The sequence below is a fragment of the Nerophis lumbriciformis genome, linkage group LG23, assembly GCF_033978685.3.
Source record: "Nerophis lumbriciformis linkage group LG23, RoL_Nlum_v2.1, whole genome shotgun sequence".
NCBI classification, from domain to species: Eukaryota; Metazoa; Chordata; class Actinopteri; order Syngnathiformes; family Syngnathidae; genus Nerophis; species Nerophis lumbriciformis.
Genome location: NC_084570.2, coordinates 21152501 through 21174698, shown reverse-complemented (window position 1 = coordinate 21174698; position 22198 = coordinate 21152501). Strand labels below are relative to the sequence as shown.

At 40.6% G+C, this 22198-nt stretch overlaps 2 protein-coding genes across 14 annotated transcripts in view; one reads left to right on the top strand and one right to left on the bottom strand.

Moving 5' to 3' along the window:
• LOC133582510 (R3H domain-containing protein 1-like) overlaps positions 1–14585 on the bottom strand; it is a 93388-nt gene extending 78803 nt beyond the window's left edge. For 2 of the 10 annotated variants that reach the window (XM_061936544.2, XM_061936548.2), the window contains exon 1: positions 1906–2279. The gene's annotated coding sequence lies outside the window, so the exon portion shown is untranslated. Of the gene's footprint in view, positions 1–1905; positions 2281–14464 lie in introns of those variants that run through there. The other 8 variants (XM_061936551.2, XM_061936550.2, XM_061936545.2 and 5 more) reach the window with 7 other exon arrangements.
• The window catches only part of zranb3 (zinc finger, RAN-binding domain containing 3), a 281742-nt gene continuing 273988 nt past the window's right edge, over positions 14445–22198 (top strand). For 2 of the 4 annotated variants that reach the window (XM_061984960.1, XM_061984965.1), the window contains exons 1-2: positions 14818–14931; positions 19012–19184. In XM_061984960.1, coding sequence (XP_061840944.1) covers positions 19012–19184 — 173 coding nt within the window. In that variant the 5' untranslated portion in view covers positions 14818–14931. Of the gene's footprint in view, positions 14651–14817; positions 14932–15302; positions 15355–19011; positions 19185–22198 lie in introns of those variants that run through there. The other 2 variants (XM_061984961.2, XM_061984962.1) reach the window with 2 other exon arrangements.

Below are 22198 nucleotides of genomic sequence, written 5' to 3'. Positions count from 1 at the left end.
ACAAAAGCGTCAGTGCGCGGACTGTCTTGGCGCGACCACACACCGAGCCCGTGCGCGCGTGCTCTACGGATTAGCCCGTTGGCTCCTCGCCGTTGAAATTGCAGCACGCGCCATTTGTGCATCCTCGGGCGCCGTGCCGTCAATGACAGGGAGTGGTTCGCCGCAACGACCCTAAAGAGGCTCCCTCTGGCATCGTTCTGTGTCACCTCGCCTCATCCCGACACATAAAACTGCCATACGAGCAGACTCCAACACAGCGCATCGGAGCCAAAATGGAAGGTGTTTCAATAAGAGAGTAATTAGAATCCGGTAAACATGGGAATAGGTCATTTTGTCATCAGAATACAATCTGATTTAAACAAGCAATGATCTTTTTTGGCTGCCCTCATTTCCTGCTTTATTGGGGAAGAGAGAGAAAAAAAAAAAAAGAAAGTACAAGGTTAGGCGGATGGTTGTCTACTGAGCAGAGTTAATAATACTCCAGGCTCTTAGCGGACGACTCTTACGGACAATTTTGTTGGATGGCAGGCTAATGAAAAAAATTCCCCATCACTGTGAGCCACATAAGAGGCTGCAAGTGATGACATGCGCGGGTGGAGAAATTTGCCGGGAGAGGTGAGGGGTCCCCGTGCTTGATGCCGGCGCATTCCGGCACACGCGAGTTATTTTCTTTCCTCTTTCCGACCTTTCCCTCCCACAACTCGGCTATGTTCTGCGTGGGTCGGGGGCTCTTGCCTGGGCTAAAAACACCTCAAGTGGGTGGTGAAGGACCCTCAGTGCCACCCCTCCAAGTTCAACTATCTGCGGTTCAAGTGGAGAGATACGGCGAGGAGTTGAGAGGGGGTGAAAATACAAACAAACCAAAAAAAAACGCATTTATCACCGACGATAAATGTCAGCTATGAAGACAGCTTGTGTTTCAACAAGCAACCAGGCGGGGTGGAACAAAAGCACTGACACAACAACAAAGATATGTGGGCGACGACCTATCGCTCTTCAATTTGGAGTAACTACTAAACCGACACCAAGTCCCTAAGATGAGACATTTTGACGACGGAAAAGAAAACAACGCGCACGTCGTGACATGCCGAGCGCCGGTCTGCGTTTGGCACGAGACATGCACGCTGGCTAATAAAATAAAACACCCCATGAACGGCTAATTAGGGGGCTGATGCAGGTTTGCACTGGGAAAATTGATTCCTGCGTTTCGCTCGGCCGAGTAACTAATCTAGCATTTTCTCGCTGTTTCTTCTAATTGCAAAGCCAGGAAGCATTGACAGGGGAGCCGGGAAGCCATTAGTGCAAAACGCCAATGAAATGATCGCACTTTCATCCGCTGCTACCCTTAATTTCAGGGCAACATGGCCTATAAAAGGAACCGCCAGCAAACGGACGATTAGATTAAGTGGAGAAGCATAAACGAGCCACTAATTGCGCGGCTTGTTCTGCCTCCGGGTCGCATATGGCGTTACCGAGCGCATGCAGCCGGCATTAATAAATTAAATTTGCAGCAGCGCGTGTAGGTAATCCATTACCCGTCCTAGGGGGGAGCTTCTTGGGGAATATCAATCTGGGCAATTAGGACGATAGACAATAAAACCTCCCGGAAAAGTCACATGCAAGAGAGCTGAGCAACTCAAAAAGTCTGCCACGGTCATTACAGTCAATTTGCACCTGCGCTAGGCTGGAAAAAACGAGACTCGGCCAAGCCTCTTACTCGCCGTCATCTCCCTTAATTACCCTGTAATGACAAGCGAGGCACGGGGAAGAGAAACATTGCGCTGACTTGAACAAAAGTAGCGCACAAAAGAAAAATGTTGATTTTAAAAGCAAAAGAGAGAAAAAGGCGAGACATTAAAAACACACACAGGACAATATGAAAAGACAGGAAGCTGCAGGACCTACCTGCCCGGCAGCTCTACCCTCCATCCCTTCTGCTACTCGGCTCTTTAGTTTCCATGGTGGACAGGAGGCACTATTTGCTGAAGAGGAGGCTGGAGTCGCCTCCCAGCTCGCTCCTCTGGCTGCTGCCTCCTGCACACGCGCTCGGAAGAGTGAGAGTGCGAGGTGGGAAGAGGGGGGTCTAAAAAGGAGAGCGAGAGGGGAGGGGATGACGGTTATCGCAAAGAGGGAGGGGACGACGCTGCGCAAGCACAAGTCTACCTGCCACAACCCATCAAGCCGGCCAGCCTTGGAGACAGCGCCAAATCAACAGCTGGCCACCATGTGATGTCAGAGCCCGAGCAGCCAGTCAGGCCGGCCGGCCGGCGCTACGGAGGGCTGTATGAACCAAAGTCTGAGTCTAAATGGGTCTCTTCATTAGCTACTCTGCTTTAGGACGGAGGCGGGGGCGGCGGGGAGGAGGAGGAAAGGGCATGCGGGGACATGGGAGGGATAGATTGAGACTGAGAGGATGAGGAGGCGGTAGAGAGCGAGGGGAGGCCAACCTGCGTCGAAAGGGAGCGGAGGACCACGGAAAAGGGAGGACGGCGGACATTGGCGGCGCGGGCGGACATTGGCGGCGCGGGCCGCCGCGTACTAGGTGCTCAAACACCAGGTGGAGAGTCGATGGGGAGGCGCTGGCTGCGGAGAGGCCGAGCTGTTCGCTGGGCTGGCGTCCCAATAAAGCTGGCACCCTGCATCTCGCACAAGTCGACGAGGCTACGGCTAATCCTACTTGACTCGCAACCTGAACACACTGAAAGGACACCTTGTTCAAGACAGCAATCCACTTGAGGCAAACTAGAAATGGATCTGCTGGAAATAATTAACCAGTGTTAAAAATGTCATTAAAATACCCAATATCGCGCCTCTTTTGTACACGCAAGATGATGGGACGTGGAGGTGAGAGGGCACGAACATACACACAAAGCGCTTTCATCGCAATGTCGCCAAGATCTGCGGCCTAAAGCCTAGACTGCTATTATGTGATTGTTTTTTTTTCGCCATCACTGAGACTTTTAACAGCAAACGCTGTGGGCGGAAAGTTCCTGCTGTCACTTAGCAACTAGCATCGGGCTGCGACAGCCGATGTGATCCTTCCACGGCGCCGCTCGTCTCTGGCAAATTTATTATTGTGCCTCCTTTTTCTTATGAAAAGGTCGCCGATTAAACAAACACTTTATGGATTGGTAGCTGCATTATTTAATAGCCTGTACCAGATAATACAGGAAAGGGAGATTTCCCCCTGGAAGGAGCTGAATTATTTAGTCATGGAGCCACATCTTGTTGACAGCTGCGACACCTCTTCAACCCCAATACTGGACCATATCATCCCTTCCAAATGGCATAAGCGGATAGTCAATAAATCAATTAATCGAATGAAAATGACCTAAATAACTTCGTCATCATTGATAAATTGCTATGGCTGTACCACAAGGGTTCACTCTTGTTCACACATTGCCTTCTGCACCCCAGCGTGATTATTCAACGGTAAAAATAAATGAACGGTAGGCCAGGGCCGATTACAAATTTTGTTTGACGATATATTGATCTGCAAGTCATTACCGATAAACAATAGTATTGCCATTATTTTTAAGGGACCAAATTAACCATTGATGTAATGACAACACCCAATATTAATGCATGTACCGTATTTTTCGGACTATAAGTCGCAGTTTTTTTTTTATAGTTTGGCCGGGGGTGCGACTTATACTCAGGAGCGACTTATGTGTGAAATTATTAACACATTACCGTAAAATATCAAATATTATTTAGCTCATTCACGTAAGAGACTAGACGTATAAGATTTCATGGGATTTAGCGATTAGGAGTGACAGATTGTTTGGTAAACGTATAGCATGTTCTATATGTTATAGTTATTTGAATGACTCTTACGTTAACATACCATGCACGTTCTCAGTTGGTTATTTATGCGTCATATAACGTACACTTATTCAGCCTGTTCACTATTCTTTATTTTAAATTGCCTTTCAAATGTCAATTCTTGGTGTTGGCTTTTATCAAATAAATTTCCCCAAAAAATGCGACTTATACTCCAGTGCGACTTATATCTGTTTTTTTCCTTCTTTATTATGCATTTTCGGCCGGTGCGACTTATACTCCGGGGCGACTTATACTCCGAAAAATACAGTATATCCTTTCAAATGCAATAAACTTGGATTTCTCGTGTATTTTAACATTGTAGTCGGATTGAAAACTTATAATTCTCTAAGTTAAATAATAAATGATATATACTTTGTTAGCAAAATTTTGCACTTGAATAAAAATTACAACCAAAAGAAATACAATATCTTAAAAGGGGGGGGCTCAAATATATACAATAATAATACATAAAATACCTGAATAAAGTATTGACAAAGTTGCACTTCAGTATTGAACATGTAGGCAGAGGTAGAGTTGTACATTATTTAACTGACAATCAAGTCAGGACCTTTTTAAAAGTGCTAAGAAACAATATAAACACTACAGTTCAAGAGGTATTAACAGTAAAATTAAGTTTCTTAGATTCCGAGTGAAGAACAACGACATGACAAAACATGACAGCACTTTTTTTTTTAAATGCTAGTTTTATAACAATGTTAGTTTACCACACTTCCTGTGAGCACACACCATTTTGCACGGTTTTGTTTACACTGACCTGGCCTGTTCACCAAACGCAAAGTGAGTGCGGACTGTCAAGTGGTTGTGTTTCAAGTGGGCGTGCAGGTTTGTTGTATTCGCGTGCACTCGGCAAACTGGCTTCTCTGCGTTCACAGGCTCATCTTGTTCCAAAGGTTTGAACTGAAATATTCCCACACTGGTGCGGTGACGTTTGGTTTCGTGATCATTTTGCCCATGTTTCCTGCTACATGCTAACTAGTTGCACTGTGTGATGCACAAAGAGTCAAAGACACTTAATAAGGACAAGATAAATCACCCACTTATTCTCGTTCCGCTATGATACATACGCGCGCAGCCGCTTAAAGCGACGAAAAGAGTGAATGCTGTTGAAGCTTGCAAATGGCAATTTTCGGACAAAGAGAGTTGACCCTCTAGAGCAGGGGTCGGCAACCCAAAAACGTTGAAAGACCAAAAATACAAAAAACTAATCTATCTGGAACAGCGAAAAATTAAACAAGTCGTATAAAAGTCTTAAAATGAGGGCAACACCTGACGTAAGTGTCTATATTAGCTACAATAGCCTACTATCAAAATGACTGTGTCGCAGGCTGAAGCAAATCTTCGTTGACAGAAATGCTAAAGTGTAATATTTGATCTACACATTTTTACAACATTAGAAACCATTAGTAAATCAGAGGCTACTCGGAGATGAGATAACTCCTGAAAATAACTGTTTTTTATTAGCCAAAAGGTATAAATGTGCGTGTCCAAGGCAGGCTGTCTTCTTTTAATAGATTTATTACAATCTTTGGCAAGCTAGGTAATGTTTGCTGTGGTCTGGAACAACATGGCACACAACAATATGAAATGCAGCCAATATTACATACAGATAATGTGTCATGAGACATGCAAAACTAAATTATATACAAAGAGGATAAAAGTAAAGGATATTAAATGAGCTCAAATGTACCAACAAATGAGGTATAATGATGCAATATGTACATACAGCTAGCCGAAATAGCATGTTAGCATTGATTAACTTGCAGTCATGCACTGACCAAATGTGCCTGATTAGCACTCCAACAAGTCAATAACAACAAAGCGCACCTTTGTGCATTCACGCACAGTACAAAACATTTGGTGGACAAAATGAGACAAAGAAGGAGCGGAAGATTTGACATGTAAACAAACTGTTGCGTCACAGTCCACACTATGGTGAGTTCAAGAACCGCCAAAATTAGTAGGTCCAAAACGATGTTCACCAAATACTCTCATCAGTGAAGCATACACACAAACATATTAAACAGTGGGCTTTCTAATCACTGGGAAGGTTTGTGTCATGTTTGTCCTCAAAAAACATACTAAAACAAAACAATTACCCCCCCCCAATGTTTTTCCATTTTCATTATAAAAATGCTCCACGGAGCCAATAGGGCGGCACTAAAGAGCCGCATGCAGCTCGAGAGCCACAGGTTGCTGACCCCCGCAATAGAGCGTGACTCAGTTCGCAAGAAGAACCAGGCGGTAACAAAAATTAGGAGAAAAAAAAGGATTGAAAAGCCAAATGCCCGGTGTGAGAATACTTCTGCTTTTAACAAGTGAGCAACAAGACCGCATCAACACGGAAGAACAAACAAGTATGCCCCACTTTTTGAAAAGTGACAGCAACACAGCTCCTCCCACCCAAAAAAACAACAAAACAGACCGTTTTTCCAACTGCGGGAAAAAAAATGCAATTCAAGATTTTTAATATTCAATCAAGCGTAATTTTTCCCGACAGAGAATGGATGGATGGAGATTGAGTCTATTTCATTTTTAGGGCTGTTTACTTATTTAGAATAATTAGACATTCCTGAATTTTCAACTATAATGGTTAAAAAAAGGTTGCTTGAAAAAAAAAGTATACTTGCAATATTATTTTATTTTATGAGTACATTAGTATTAATTCAGTCTCAAAATAATGCTGACAATAATATTGTTAACGGCAATAATTTGTTGAATATATCGTTGAGCAATATGTGTTATCAGGCCAGGTGTACCTCCAAAGCAGTTTATCATTAATACGATAAATGGTATATAAAATGAACAGTATTAATGATAAACCGTCGTAAAACTTAAATCAAAATGATGGTAAAACCGTGATTATCAACTGCACTTTGATAAACTCACAGACCGGTGATACTCAACAGTTAATTTACCAGAGAAGTAAACTAGTACGCTAATGACTGGCTAGTTAGATTACATGTTAACATAAATACATGAGACAATAAAAGAAACAACATACCCCCAAACTAAACTTGTATAAACACTAGGGTTTGAATCTTTGGGCACCACACAATTCAGTAAAGATTCGATTCAGAATCGATTCAAAACAATTCCAGATTCAAAATCCATCCATACATCTATTTTCTACCGCTTGTCCCTTTTTTTTGGGGTCGCGTGCTGGAGTCTATCTTAGCTGCATTCGGGCGGAAGTCGGGGTACACCCTGGACAAGTCGCCACCTCATCACAGGGCCAACACACAAAATCCATACTTTTTTTAATAACATTGGGTGTTAGTTGTACGATTAACTACACTCGTTCATAAAAGATAAAAAGCTGTGACAAATTGCTATATTACTTAAAAGAAAACTGGTTTTATTTCATAAAATTCTACCCAAATATTTAATAAAGTCAAATACAAATAAGGCAACAAGAGAAGTATCCCACATTTCTCTTTTCTAAAGTAAATCTGTACAGCAGATATAGATCATCTACATCAACAATATGATTTGCCTGAGTGGCTAGACAAGACAGATTTTAAAAAATGAATCCATTAAGTATGGTTACAAATAAGAATCGCGATTCATTCGAAAATTTATTTTTTTTACACCCTGAATAAACACAAGTTATGTGAATCTTTCAAGAACTCACGATTTAATAGGATTGCAATTCTTGATGGGCTGATTCGATTTACAAAACGCAAAACCAGTGAAGTTGGCACGTTGTGTAAATGGTAAATAAAAACAGAATACAATGATTTGCAAATCCTTTTCAACCTATATTCAATTGAATAGACTGCAAAGACAAGATACTTAACGTTCAAACTGGAAAACTTTATTTTTTGCAAATATTAGCTCATTTGGAATTTGATGCCTGCAACATGTTTAAAAAAAGCTGGCACAAGTGGCAAAAGACAGAGAAAGTTGAGGAGTGCTCATCAAAAACTTATTTGGAACATCCCACAGGTGAACAGGCTAATTGGGAACAGGTGGGTGCCATGCTTGGGTATAAAAGCAGCTTCTATGAAATTGTCAGTCATTCACAAACAAGGATGGGGCGAGGGTCACCACTTTGTGAACAAAAGTGTGAGCAAATTGTCCAACAGTTTAAGAACATAATTTCTCAACGAGCTATTGCAAGGAATTTAGGGATTTCACCATCTACGGTCTGTAATATCATCAAAGAGTTTCAGGAAATCTGGAGAAATCACTGCACGTAAGCAAGGCTGAAAACCAACATTGAATGCCCGTGATCTTCAACATGATTCAAACTGATTCTCTCAATATTTCATTAAATGCTATTCAATTGTGCACCTTCAACCTACGGCCTGTGCTCTCTTAAAACAGAGTGATCGATCTATACTCTGAGGACTATGGCACGAAAGGTGCCTGCAACAGGAAGGGAACCCACGTGATGTCACATCAACCAAATACGCTAAGCTCGTTTTGCCGTTGTCATTAAAAACACTATAAAACTAGGGATGTGCCACCGATCAGTATCGGTCAATTTTGGCTGATATTGTATTTATTCCCCCAGTTGACTAGCTAGAAGCTAAGTGTGTATGTCTATACACAGTGTAGGCACACTCTCTTAGGTTAAACATAATCACTTCCCTTACAGCAAATAAACACATTGTCTTAGTATCTTAAATATCATTGTCAAGTATTAGAATGGTGCTAAACATGTTAAACACTAAGAGAAAGCAGGAGCAGGCATGCTAGAAACAACACTAACACCAAGAAATACCTACTTATTAAAGTATAAGAAGTGTAGATGGAAGCACATTACAGCAAAAGTAAGCAGTTATTAACAGGAAATTGACAAGTAGATTATCAAGAAAGGATCATTTAAAAGCTGGTAACTGTTGTGTCAACATTGTCAATGCCAGAAGTGTGCAGCAAGTAAGAAAAGCGGATCGATCCATAAATTTGTGGTGTCGAGGTAAATATAAGTAAATAATCGATACTAGAGTGATTAGGTTGATATTTTTCATTTTATTAAAATATTTGTTTTTTGTTAACTTTTACAAATTCAGGGAATAATTCATTAGACAGGAAGACTTTGAGAGCGAAAAGGATTTCCATACATAATATATATTTCTTTTATTTTGTTTACCAATGACTTTGTTTAATTCAAACAAATACTGTGCTGATATTGTTAAACTATCAATAGCATTCAATGAATAAACTGAAAAATGTACTGTTTTTACATGTGATCTGTATCACTCATGGTCGATCGGTATAAATTGTAATAATTCACATCAACATTGAAATTGCAGTTTTAACATGTGTGCATTAATAAAAAATACAAAATATTCGCTGTTTGCCGCCACACAGATCACAGCACCCACATAATTTTGGTCACAACCACCGTAATAGGAACATTTCATACCTACTGTGTGCACATTTAATTAAGCTATTACATAATTATAATTTAAACTATAATGAGCACTTTAAGTATATAGTGAGCAAACAATTCTTCATATTAGATGGTGCACATAATATTGATAATGTTGAACGCCAAAGTATGTTTCACAAGGGGATAATCTTATAACCCGGCCGATTATGGTGCATCTAAACTAATTCCAACCGATTCCTTTGCGAAAAACCGTATTAATATGCTCATCGTTATCCGCGGAGGCACCTTGCTTGCTGTAAATTTAATCTCGGCACATTTCGACCGTGAGACAATAATTGCCTGTGTAAATGCATCACAATTATTGCGTGTATGGGCCGCTGATTAGACGAGCTGAATGAGGCATTGGCAGTATTAATTACGCTATCTGACAAGCGAATCTAGATAAAGGTTTGGCTGTTTACAACAATGATCTCAATCAACAAGCCAAGTATGACTCCCTTGCAGATGACACTTTGACTAAATTGGAGACCTCTTATTTTGAAAAACTTGCATGCCTTGCTCCCAAATCATAGTCTATGCAAGGTCCACAAGTCATTTTCAACAAGTCCAAAAAAACTCACAAAGAATTGAACTGAACTTAAAGACAGTATGACTTCAGCAATGAAAACAATTGATTGGTAGAATGTGTTGGTAAATCATTTTCATTAAGGGCACATGCCATTTTTTCTCTGTTAGTAGCAGAAATTATGCAGACAGTAGCCAACATGAAAAACATCCAACCATTTTTCTACCGCTTGTCCCTTTCGGGGTTGCTGGAGCCTATCTCAGCTGCATTCGGGCGGTAGGCGGGGTACACCCTGGACAAGTCGCCACCTCATCACAGGGCCAACACAGACAACATTCACACTCACATTCACACACTAGGGCCAATTTAGTGTTGCCAATCATCCAAACCCCCGTGCATGTCTTTGGAGGTGGGAGGAAGCCGGAGTACCCGGAGGGAACCCACGCAATCACGGGGAGAACATGCAAACCTCGCACAGAAAGATCCCGAGCCCGGGATTGAACTCAGGACCTTCGTATTGTGAGGCACATGCACTAACCCCTTTTTCACCGTGCTGCCCCACATGAAAAACAACATACCGGTAATTAATGAATGTATCAAATATTAGGCAAAACTGTGCAATTTTTGAAAACCAAAATACTGAAAAATTCAATGATCACTGATGTTGGAATCTGTGTATCAAGTGATCATTTTCTTTTACATTTCAAACCAACACTAGAAAATCAATCAAGGCCATTTTTTTCACTTAAATGTTCTAAACAAGGACTACATCAATACACAATTACCTATGAAGTTTTTCAAATTTACCATACCTGCAACTTCAACTGCACCATTTCTACATACAGCTACAAAAGTAAAACAACGAAAAATAAATGTTCTTGCAATTAATACATATTGCACACATACAATTGCACCGTGTGTAGACAAACACAATTTTTTTTTTCCCTCTTGTTTTCAACTTATTTTTTGTGGAATTTTTGAATCTGCAACCACATTATTTCCCCTTTCTGGGATTTATAAAGTCTATCCTATCCTACTGTATCTATTAAATACAACATTGAACCAACAGATAAGCTGGCTAGTGTATGTTTTGGTCATGGAATTTTCTCTTAATGATGGAAATTAAATCAACAAAAAAAGATTGGTTAGATTTAATTTTATTTTGAAAGACAAAAAATAAAATCTAAAAACTGAGCGGACAGGACCAGCTACCCTGGGAACGGGTCGGGATCCCCGGGAGGAGCTTGACAAAGTGGCTGGGGGAGAGGCTCACGACCCAACCTCGGATAAACGGAAGAAGATGGATGGATAGAACAGCAAAGGATGCATGTGCATGTACGAGCCAGTCTGCCCCACAACAAGAGGATAGAAAATAAAAGGGAGCTTATTGACTACAGCGCGGACTACAATAGCGGACTTGTGCAAAGCACTTTTGGTAAATTTATATCATATATAAGATATCTGCTGACATCACAAGGCAGAAAAAATTCCAAAAGGCTTGTTTGGAGGAAGTATGAAGGAAGGCAAGATTGTTTCATAAATATCTCCACAATTTGATTTCAAACACACAAAAACATGTACCAGTAGGTAAGAAAAGTTGGTTTTGCATAGTAGGGCCCCTTTTATTGTTTGTGTTTTGCCGCTTTCCAGACATGCAATCATGTCAACAAAAGTGTAATGTGTCAGTAAAAGCCTCTAAACTTGCCATTGTAAGTATTCTTAATTCTCCCGGTCCCAAATCTACATCAAACTACTAACGGGTAAACTCGGCGTATCAAAAAGATTCACAAAATGTACATTTATATGCACACATTTGATTCAATAAATATATGTAAGATAAGAAAAAAACAATTTTTTTGAAAAAAAATGAAAAAAATAATTACTAAAAAACACGCATAGTTATCCATGTTTTTAGAGGTGGTTCCAAATTAGGGTTGCCAACCGTCCCTTGAAAAACAGAATTGTCCCATATCTGGAAACAAAAGTACGTGTACCGTATTGCGCTGTCAAGGGACAAACGTTGTCCCGTATTTTTATTAACGTGCGAATTAAAAATAGGCTGTAAAATATCAATACATTGGTTCAAACGACAAACGCTTCACAACAGTCTGTACAGACTAGGCCAATGGATGCCAGCGTGACTGATGTATCAATCAATCAAAATCAAAGTTTATTTATATAGCCCTTAATCACAAATGTCTCAAAAGGCTGCACAAGCCACAGCGACATCCTCGGCTCAGATATCGCTTTTATGTTGCGAAAAACTGCAATGGAATTGCAGCTAATTACTGTTGACCCGGGCAGCACGGTGTAAGAGGGGTTAGTGCATCTGCCTCACAATACGAAGGTCCTGAGTAGTCTTGGGTTCAATCCCGGGCTCGGGATCTTTCTGTGTGGAGTTTGCATGTCCTCCCCGTGACTGCGTGGGTTCCCTCCGGGTACTCCGGCTTCCTCCCACCTCCAAAGACATGCACCTGGGGATAGGTTGATTGGCAACACTAAATTGGCCCTAGTGTGTGGATGTGAGTGTGAATGTTGTCTGTCTATCTGTGTTGGCCCTGCGATGAGGTGGCGACTTGTCCAGGGTGTACCCCGCCTTCCGCCCGATTGTAGCTGAGATAGGCTCCAGCGCCCCCCGCGACCCCAAAGGAAATAAGCGGTAGGAAATGGATGGATGGATGGATACTGTTGACCCACAAGCTCGAAAATGCACAAAAAAAGGGTACATTATGGAAATCTCAGATCCAAAGCCAGGGCAAGTTCGATTGTCGTGAGACATCATTGGAGCAAATGCGTGCTGCCGTGTTTTGCCGTTTGGTGGAGCTTTACTTCCGTGTTTGGATTACGGTTGAATGTATTGATAATATAAAATGTAGATGGTTACACTAACTGCTTTAGTAAAACGGAATAAAAGCTCATCAGAGAAGAAAGACAGTAAGCAGTAAGTCTAGTCATTTTTAACCGGAGACATTCACATCATCAAAATATTACAAGACACCTCTCATACTAATCACATACTTCCGGCTTCACAATAATAGCGTTTGCTAATTTGCAAATCAGGTCCAACTACCATAACCAAAAGAAAAATCATCTTACATTATGATCATGCTTTGCCAAAGATGTTTTGTGATGTAATCTGTGATATTTCTATCTAAACAAATGTTTTCTGGCAGATTGAAATAAAGTCTATATTATTGGCCCTGCGATAAGGTGGAGACTTGTCCAGGGTGTACCCAGCCTTCCGCCCGAATGCAGCTGAGATAAGCTCCAGCACCCCCCGCGACCCCGAAAGGTCGCGGATGGATGATTTAATCACCTGTTCTAGTTGAAAGTCTGCAATTACATCATGTTTATTAATAAATAATAGAGAAGGTTAAAACATTGTCATGCAGCGATATGAATACCATTAACTTGTACAACATGTAATGTACAGAATATCAGAAAGCATTTATTCAGGTAGAAATATCAGATTACATTACCAAACATCTTTGCCAAGCAAACCATGATGGTAACAATCCACATTTTGTGTTAATGGGTGAAACTGGTCTGCCATGAGGTGGCGACTTGTCCAGGGCGTACCCCACCTTCCATCCGAATGCAGCTGAGATAGGCTCAAGCACCCCCGCGACCCCAAAAGGGACAAGCGGTAGAAAATGGATGGATGGATGGATGTGTGAAACTGGTATCTAAACATGGATGTGTAGCTACTCTCCTCTGAATGCAGCTGAGATAGGCTACAGCACCCCCCGCGACCCCAAAAGGGACAAGCGGTAGAAAATGGATGGATGGATGTGTGAAACTGGTATCTAAACATGGATGTGTAGCTCCTCTCCTCTGAATTCAAGTGCTCCTACAGCAGGAATACAAATGTGTTCCTACAATATACAAACTCTGGCAAGACACCACCACAGTGCATGTAATTTTTAATAATTGTCATTAAAAGCATGTTTATGTCCATTATGTGTTGAGCAGTTTTAAAAAGCACAATGTTTAAAAACATTTCAGAAAAGGAAACCACTTGTCCAGTCATGGCGATTAAAAACTTGACCTGTCGAGAGTACACTTAAATTATATCGATCTGCGATTATTGCAGTTAATTTTAAGTTAACCATAAACAAACAGCGATTAATAGCGATTACATATTTGAAACGTTTGACAGCCTTAATAAGAATATACGTTTAGAGATTGTCAGTTTTTAGGTCATATGCAAACAAGAAGAGTCCAGTTGTCTCCATTCAACTTGTGTGGATATTATAAAACTCCTTTCACACACAAAAAAAAGGCAACACAAGAATTGGGTCGACCAGCCCAGCAAGGTGTCCCTTTTTTTCCCCCAGGGAGTTTGCAATCTTATTTCAAATGGAAAAACAACATAACGAATGATGCACGGAATTGTTTGTGCACACAACATCAAATGTTGCGTGGCGAGGAGGCCTTACAGTATTGCATTGCAACGTAATATTAAAAGAAAGTGCAGCCACTATGTGTTCTTTTGCTTGCATTCATGCCAAACTAGCAAAGGCGACATGATGATAAGAGTTGACGTCGATTCGCTGCTAAGCTAACACACATTACCTGCCAGGGAAGCGTGCTAACACCGGCACTGCGAGCTGGCCGCCACACACACTCAACACACGGCTGCAACTGATAGCTACAAAGTGCGACACGTCGGATTCAAACTTATTAGCGTGTAACTTGTGTTTGGTATGCCTTACCGCCTCGCTTTTGCAAATGCTGCGCAGCCCTTGACGTCCACCTAGCTTGCTAATGTTACCAATAGTGGGGGGAACTAGGTGAGGCAGCGGATATATCAAGCAAGCTGCTCCTTCATTGCGATATGAGGGCGTTGAAAATATATCACCGCACGCCGCCGCCCGGGTGTCAAGAGACTCTCTACCCCTGTCAGTAACTCTTTGAAATGTGTTTGTTTTAATTTATTTAATATGTGTAATCCACTGTTGTTGACATTGTTGCATTATCGCAAATTTTGTTGTCAAATGCTGCACCCGTGAATTTTATTATTTCAAAACTGCTTTATTTACAATATCGTGCTCTGGGTGGCCGGTGTTGAAAACCGAGTGCACCTTGATTTTGCCGCGAGATACACTTCCCATGCTTCAACTCAAGCTGTTGTTTTCAAACCCGTTTTTGACTGCTGGGCTTTATTCCACCTCTTAATCCGGTAGGGCTGAAACACATACACAGGCACACATAACGACGTTGATTGTACCGAATTAAACTTTCGAAACGATGACGCGTATGAGGCGTCAACTAGCATTGCTATCATCAAAACACGTGTTGGGTTTGGCATTTTCGACTGTCCTTTTGGGGGAAATTACATGTTAACTTAATTAATCACACTTTAAACTCAAAACGGTATAGTTATAGAACAGCTGTGCTTTCTGTTTGTATAAAGTCGGATTCGCCAAAATAAAAGTGTTTCCGGTGTTGATTCTGAAGGTATGTGATGTAGCTGGCATTTGAACAGCTCTTATTTTGGTCACCAACATCCTACTTCCGGATACGTATTGCTTTTATCTATTCTAAGTGTGACTATAAGTTGTGTAGACCTCCCTTCCAGGTGCCTTAAGAACCGCGCTGGACAGTGAGTTGATATCTCAGGGCCTTTAGCTCACTGGCTGCTGCACTTAACTCTCGTTTGCAGGCCAGGGCTCCAAACTGTGACATAGATGATACTACAAATTCCGGCATCGATTTGATATTAAATAAACACAGGGCCCAGTATCGCTTATACCGATACCGTCACTTTTTATCTGGGCCTCTTTAAAGATCATCAAATTACTTTTGTGTTTTTTGCCTTTAATTTGTTGTTCGTGATTATAATCAGAATAAAACACAAGACAAGATTTAATTACACAGAAACAGTACTTGTATCAAAATGACAATCATTGTTCTATCTGTGTTGGACCTGCGATGAGGTGGCGACTTGTCCAGAGTGTACACCGCCTTCTGCCCGATTGTAGCTGAGATAGGCTCCAGCGCCCCCTGCGACTCCGAAGGGAATAAGCGGTAGAAAATGTATGGATGGATGTTTTATGCTGCCGATTCCGATACAGTTCATCCATTAGTGAGATCGCCGGATACAATACTGATACCAATCACATGTATTAACTGTACATTTTTCAATGTATTTATGGTGAGTACTATTGAGAGTGTAACAATATCAACAAAGTATGTAAACTAGTTCTTTATTATCTTTAACTACATGTAATTGTTGGAGTAAAACAAAATCAATACTACAGTATTTCTCAAACTGTGGGCTCCATCTAGTGTGGGGGTCAGCAACCCGCGGCTCTTGAGCCACATGCGGCTCTTGTGGCTACATGGAGCTTTTTCAAACATGTATGGAAATGAAAGAAAAAATGGGGTGAAAAATATATTTTTTGTTGTAATATGGTTCCTGTAGGAGGACAAACACGACACAAACCTTCCTAATTGTTAGAAAGCCCACTGTTTAATATGTTTATGCTTCACTGATGAGAGTATTTGGCGAGCGCCGTTTTGTCCTACTAATTTCATCGGCCCTTGAACTCACCGTTGTGTGCACTGTGACTCAACAGTTTGTTTACATGTATAACTTTCTCCGACGCTGCCACAGAAAGACGTGTTTTATACCACTCCTTTGTCTCATTTTATCCACCAAACCTTTTATACTGTACTGTGCATTGTTGATGTTATTTACTGGTTATGGAGTGCTAATCAGGCATATTTGGTCACTGCATGACTGCAATTTAATCGATGCTAACATGCTATTTAGGCTAGCTGTATGTACATATTGCATCACTATGCCTCGTTTGTAGGTATATTTGAGCTCATTTAATTTCCTTTACTTATGTCCTCTGTGTATTTAGTTTATTTTTCCATGTTTCATGACACATCTGTATGTAATATTGGCTGCATTTCTGATAGTTGTTAGTGTGCCATGTTGTTCCAGACCACAGTAAACATTAGCCAGCTTGCAAAGATTATAATAAATCCATTAGAAGAAGACAACCTTCCGTTTCTTTTAACTTGGGCGCACACATCTATAAATTTTGGCCATTCTAAGACAGTCATTTCCAGAAGTTATCTCACACTCTGAGAAGGTTACTAATGTTTTCCACAGTTAGCAAATATGTAGAATAAATATTCAATTTCAACATTTCTGTCAATGAACATTTGCGTCAGCCTGCGACACCTAGTCATTTTAATAGTAGGCTAATAGAGCTAATACTTACATAATGTGTTGCCATCGTTATAACACTTATACAAGTCTCTTATTTTTTTGCGGCTCCATTCAGATTTTTTTTTTGTATTTTTGGTCCAATATGGCTCGTTCAACATTTTGGGTTGCCGACCCCTGATCTAGTGGTGAAAAAAGTTTGAGAACTGCTGCATTAGTACACAATAACTAAAAAAAAGCACAAACTAGTACTACTATCTGGTACTCAGAATCACACACACCAAAAAAGCTGGGGTTATTTTGATAACCCAATTCAAGAGTTGCGAGTGTTGGGTTAAAGTTTGGAGTTATTTTTATGAAGAGCAATCCATTTTTTGGGCTGTAAGGGTATTATTTTAACTACATTTCTGGGTTTTCAAAATTATGAACCATTTTTGGGTTGTTTTTCAATGAGTAACGCATTTTTGGGTAAAAGGCTTTATTTTTATAAAAAGTTACTTTTTTCTTTTTTAATCTCATTAACGTTATTTACAATTATACATCTTACGTACATGAAAATATTTGAGAATGCTGTATAGGACTACTATGACCATACACGGCAATTATTGTAAAAAATGTCACTCATATCTTGCTTTTGAGTATATTTTAATTGAATTAAAATAATTTTGATCAGTAGTTGGGTAGGAGTAGAACAAACCAGCAGTAAAATGTATAATTTTTAAACTAACTATTGGGCCAAGGAACGCTAAATTGTGCAACCCAATAGTTGGGTTGGGAATAACCCAACATTATAGTGAGCATAATTCAGCTTTTTTGTTAAATAAATTAAACCAAATAGTTGGGTTTATGAATCAACCAACATTGCGTTAGCATAACTCAACTTTTGGGTTAAATAATTCAACTCAATAGTTTGGTTGGGAATAACCCAACATAAAATTATTAAACTGCAATCATTGGCTGATTATCATAGGAGGCCGATCGATTAGTAACAATAGCAACAAAATAATACAATTATTTGAGCAAAATAAAGTCAGTTTTGCAAAATAACTAAGCACAAACTACTGACTTATTCAAATCCTCTGTCTTTTTGCCCTTAAAGCCCTCTTGAGTCAACAGACCTGCATGACTTATTCCCTGAGCACTGGGAATATATGCAATAAACCAGGGGCTCTTCATCTTTTTTGACCTCGGGGGCCCAACTTTTCCACTACAGAAGGGCCCGGAGCCCACTCAACCATTAACACCGAAATAATAATCCTACTCTTGAGTTTAATCATATTCAATATTACATCCAACCTAATTACAGTTTACAACCTTGTCAAATGACATTAAAGCATGTGTTAATCACAAAGATTATTATCAAGGCTTAGTGCAGGCTGATGACAACAATAAATACTAATCAGACATACTGCAAAATAAGGGACTCGTAAAAACTGATGAAAAACACATTTATATGCAGTGACACATTGCTAGAATAATCAAATTGTAATTAAATCAATAATGAATAATAACAATCAGCATGTTTTTTAAATAAACTGTCCAAAAAATTTAAGTGCAAATTAAAATACAGCTCAATCAACCAATCAATGTTTATTTATATAGCCCTAAATCACAAGTGTCTCAAAGGGCTGCACAAGCCACAACGACATCCTCTGTACCACTTTAGTCATAATTTTTGCGCTTAAACTTCCCTATGACTTTGTCTCCAGACTTCTTCTGTTTGTTTGATATCGGCATTACTGCCACAAGTGGTGAACAAGTGTATTACAACTGAGTACAGCTGAAAAACTTGATATTTTTTGGCAGCCCTCAGCCTAAAGAAACACTGCAATAAACGGCATCTGCCAAGAACAGATATTTAAAAATATTGATCTTGTCACGCTACTGACCCGATACCGATGATATAGCTTATTAGACTTGGCTGTTGTAGTCCTTTGACCCCAAAATGGTGTTGATAGTGAACAAAAAATGAGAGGGATCAGTTTTTTAGCTGTAAAAATACCTGTACTTCTTTCAGGATTGTCCTGCAAATTGCACACGCTTACAGGTCCGTGTTTTTGTGTACGTGTTACAATTCAGATGGAAGCTACCGGTGAGGGCACGGTAATGGCAGTGGATGGTAGCGGCCCGCAGACCCCCCACTGTGATACAAGATGGTCACGGCAACTGTCAGGCCTTCCTCGCAAGCTCCTGCAGCGCTTGATGTCTTTCCAAAGGGAGGGCGTGGATTTTGCCTTATCCAAGAACGGACGGTAAGCACCGGTGGCCCTCGGTACAGATACACCTCAGCACATACACCCGCATGCACAAATGACATGCATGAGTATGACGTAATGCGCAGCTCTGCCGTGAACATCCGCGGGATGGCACACGCTCGAGCAGTGCAGAAAATTAGGCAACTGCAAACAAGCAAATGGCAGCCGTCGCCAATGTTGTGGCCTTATTCATCGATTTATATTCCCTGTATGGTTGTTCGGCATACCGGTACTAATAACGTACCGCGATACTAATTGATTGAAATTGGTGCTATACTGCCTTTGAAAAATACCAGTACCGTTCTTTCATCAGCCGAGGCGCATGATGTTGAGTGTGTCAAAACGCACACACAAAGTGCACACAAGCAATAACATCTTGGAGAGGAGGAATGGCAAAAAATGACAATTCTACTGGTTAATAAAGAGGGTGGTGAAGTACATTATGGAGGTATTTGGGCTTCAAATCTAACGATAAAGGTGACGTTTAAATAAGGAAGCAACGCGCTTCAAGTGTTGCTTCAAAACACACCTCGCCAATTGTGGCGATTGGTATTAGCACCTTAGATAAACATTTAAATAATAAGCATTCAGATCTGCACAAGGAGTTTAAAGAGTGACAGGTAATAATGTAGTTGTTACACTTGTCCTGTTGTTCTGCTCCGGTCCAGACTATAGTCGAGGAGCACAGGGGAGACTTTCCCCTCAGGGTCGATGTTTTCGTCGGGGGTAACAATTGTTCACTTTACCCGTCAATGGGTCTGGAAAGATCCGCTTTCAGGTCAGAATGACGAGGCCGCCGATTTGTGACATTCTGGTTGCTTTAAGTTAAAGTTAAAGTACCAATGATTGTCACACACACACTAGGTGTGGCGAAATTTGTCCTCTGCATTTGACCCATCCCCTTGTTCACCCCCTGGGAGGTGAGGGGAGCAGTGGGCAGCCGGGAATCATTTTTGGTGATTTAACCCCCAATTCCAACCCTTGATGCTGAGTGCCAAGCAGGGAGGTAATGGGTCCCATTTTTTTTATAGTCTTTGGTATGACTCGGCCTGGGGTTTGAACTCAAAACCTACCGATCTCAGGGCGGACACTCTAACCACTAGGCCACTGAGTAGGTGTTTATTGTTAGTTTTGCAGGACACAACGAGACCCGTTCATTACTCTACTGCGCAGTGCATGCGCTACCTCTCTCTCTCTCTTTACTCGCCCACTCACTCACTGACGTCACTCAGACAACACTTTGCCATTCTCACAAACACACACACGCTACTCTCATAAGGCAACCAGCTTCCCTGTTGTGCACATAATAGTAGATACATAACATGTAGATACATAACATGTAGATACGTAGGCGCGCACACAGCTGCTTGGATTGATGCCAAATATTGGAGGAGTTAAAACTGCCCAATTAGCAGTCAACTAACGCAAGTGAAATAACTATATTTTGTAGCAAATTTCTACAATTTGTGTTTTATCTTTAACAAATGTGTGTTTTACCAGCTACATAGCTTATCTGTGTACATGTATCCATAATTTTGTTTTTGGTACTTACTAATAATTGTATTTTTCTTAAAGCACATACCAGGAGTGGCAAGCATAAATCATGAAGCATTTAATATAAAGTAAATAAAGCGTTTTTATTATATACAAATCTAATCCTTGATTATGGCATATGTAATATGGAAAATTGTAAATCGTTCTCCGAGTGCAACAAGAAACGCCCAATGTGTTTAGTGCCCTTTAATATATATTTTAACCTTCTAAAATTGTTCTATAAGTGCAATAGAAAAACTATGTTTATTTAGCTAACTTCCGCAGCTAGTGGGTCCATGAAGATGACTTCTGTTTTGTGTGATCATCCGTTTTACTACCGTGTTACAGGCACTGTATGGAAACAATTAAGGTATGTAAATAAAAATTTACAGAATTGTCTGTATAAATAACTAATTTCACAACATTTTAATACCTGCGGCTTATAGTCCGTTGCGGCTAATATACGAGGGGAAAACATTTTTCCCCGAAATTTAGTGGGTGCGACTTATTTAGTCCGGAAAATGAGGTAATCTATATCTGGGCATTCGTTCAGAATCGTCCACTTTCAATTTAGGATGCATCGGAGGATCGATCATTATTCCCACCTCTGATGAGATTCATAGATAAAGTCTCTAAAAGTTAACACCTAAAAGGAACCATGTAGACACGAAAGGTGAAATGAAAAATATTCAACATTTATAAGGTCAAATTCAGCCATTTTGGTGAAATTCCCCAAATTATTTTCTTGTCCAAAAGAAGTTTCTCATGTTGCCTCTTAAACACCTGCTACAAGAGTATACACAGGATTTGACCGTTTCCTAACCCGTCCAGTTAATGCATGCTCGGGTTCTCAGGGAGGTCAACACAGGGGGCAGCCAATCTGAGCGCCTCCACTGTGATGCGGCGGCCATATTGATTAAGGAACATCGAGATGCGCGACTTTTGCTGCACGGGCAGGTCAGAATGTCAATTGACTTCTACTGCATTCTGTGAACAGCCATGTCAGTTGGCATCAGTGTGACAGTGAGAATAGTTTGGGTACTGTTCCTCCTGGAAGACAAGCAGATATGACTTTTTACAGTTTATCTGAAGATGCCCTTAATGGCCTGCGCTGATTTAGTGCAGTCTCGCGGGCGGGATGCCCCAACAAACGCATGCTTAGTGTTGGCAGGGTACTTACAGTTTCCCTAAAACGACAGCTCCTTCCCCAGCAGGCACAAGACATTGATACAACGTTGATTATACACACTTGTCCTTTAAAACTGACCTCGAAACAAGAATCATGTCTAACGTTGGATCCATGGTTGTTGGTTGGAAAATGACCAAATTTCAATGGTCAAATCAACCACACAACCTGACATTGAATAAACGTCGTCAAAAAGTATGTTGTTTCAACATTGTGTTTGTGTTGTCGATTATTGGTTGGGAAATGACCAAAATTAAATGGTCAAATCAACCTCAGAATCCAATATTGATTA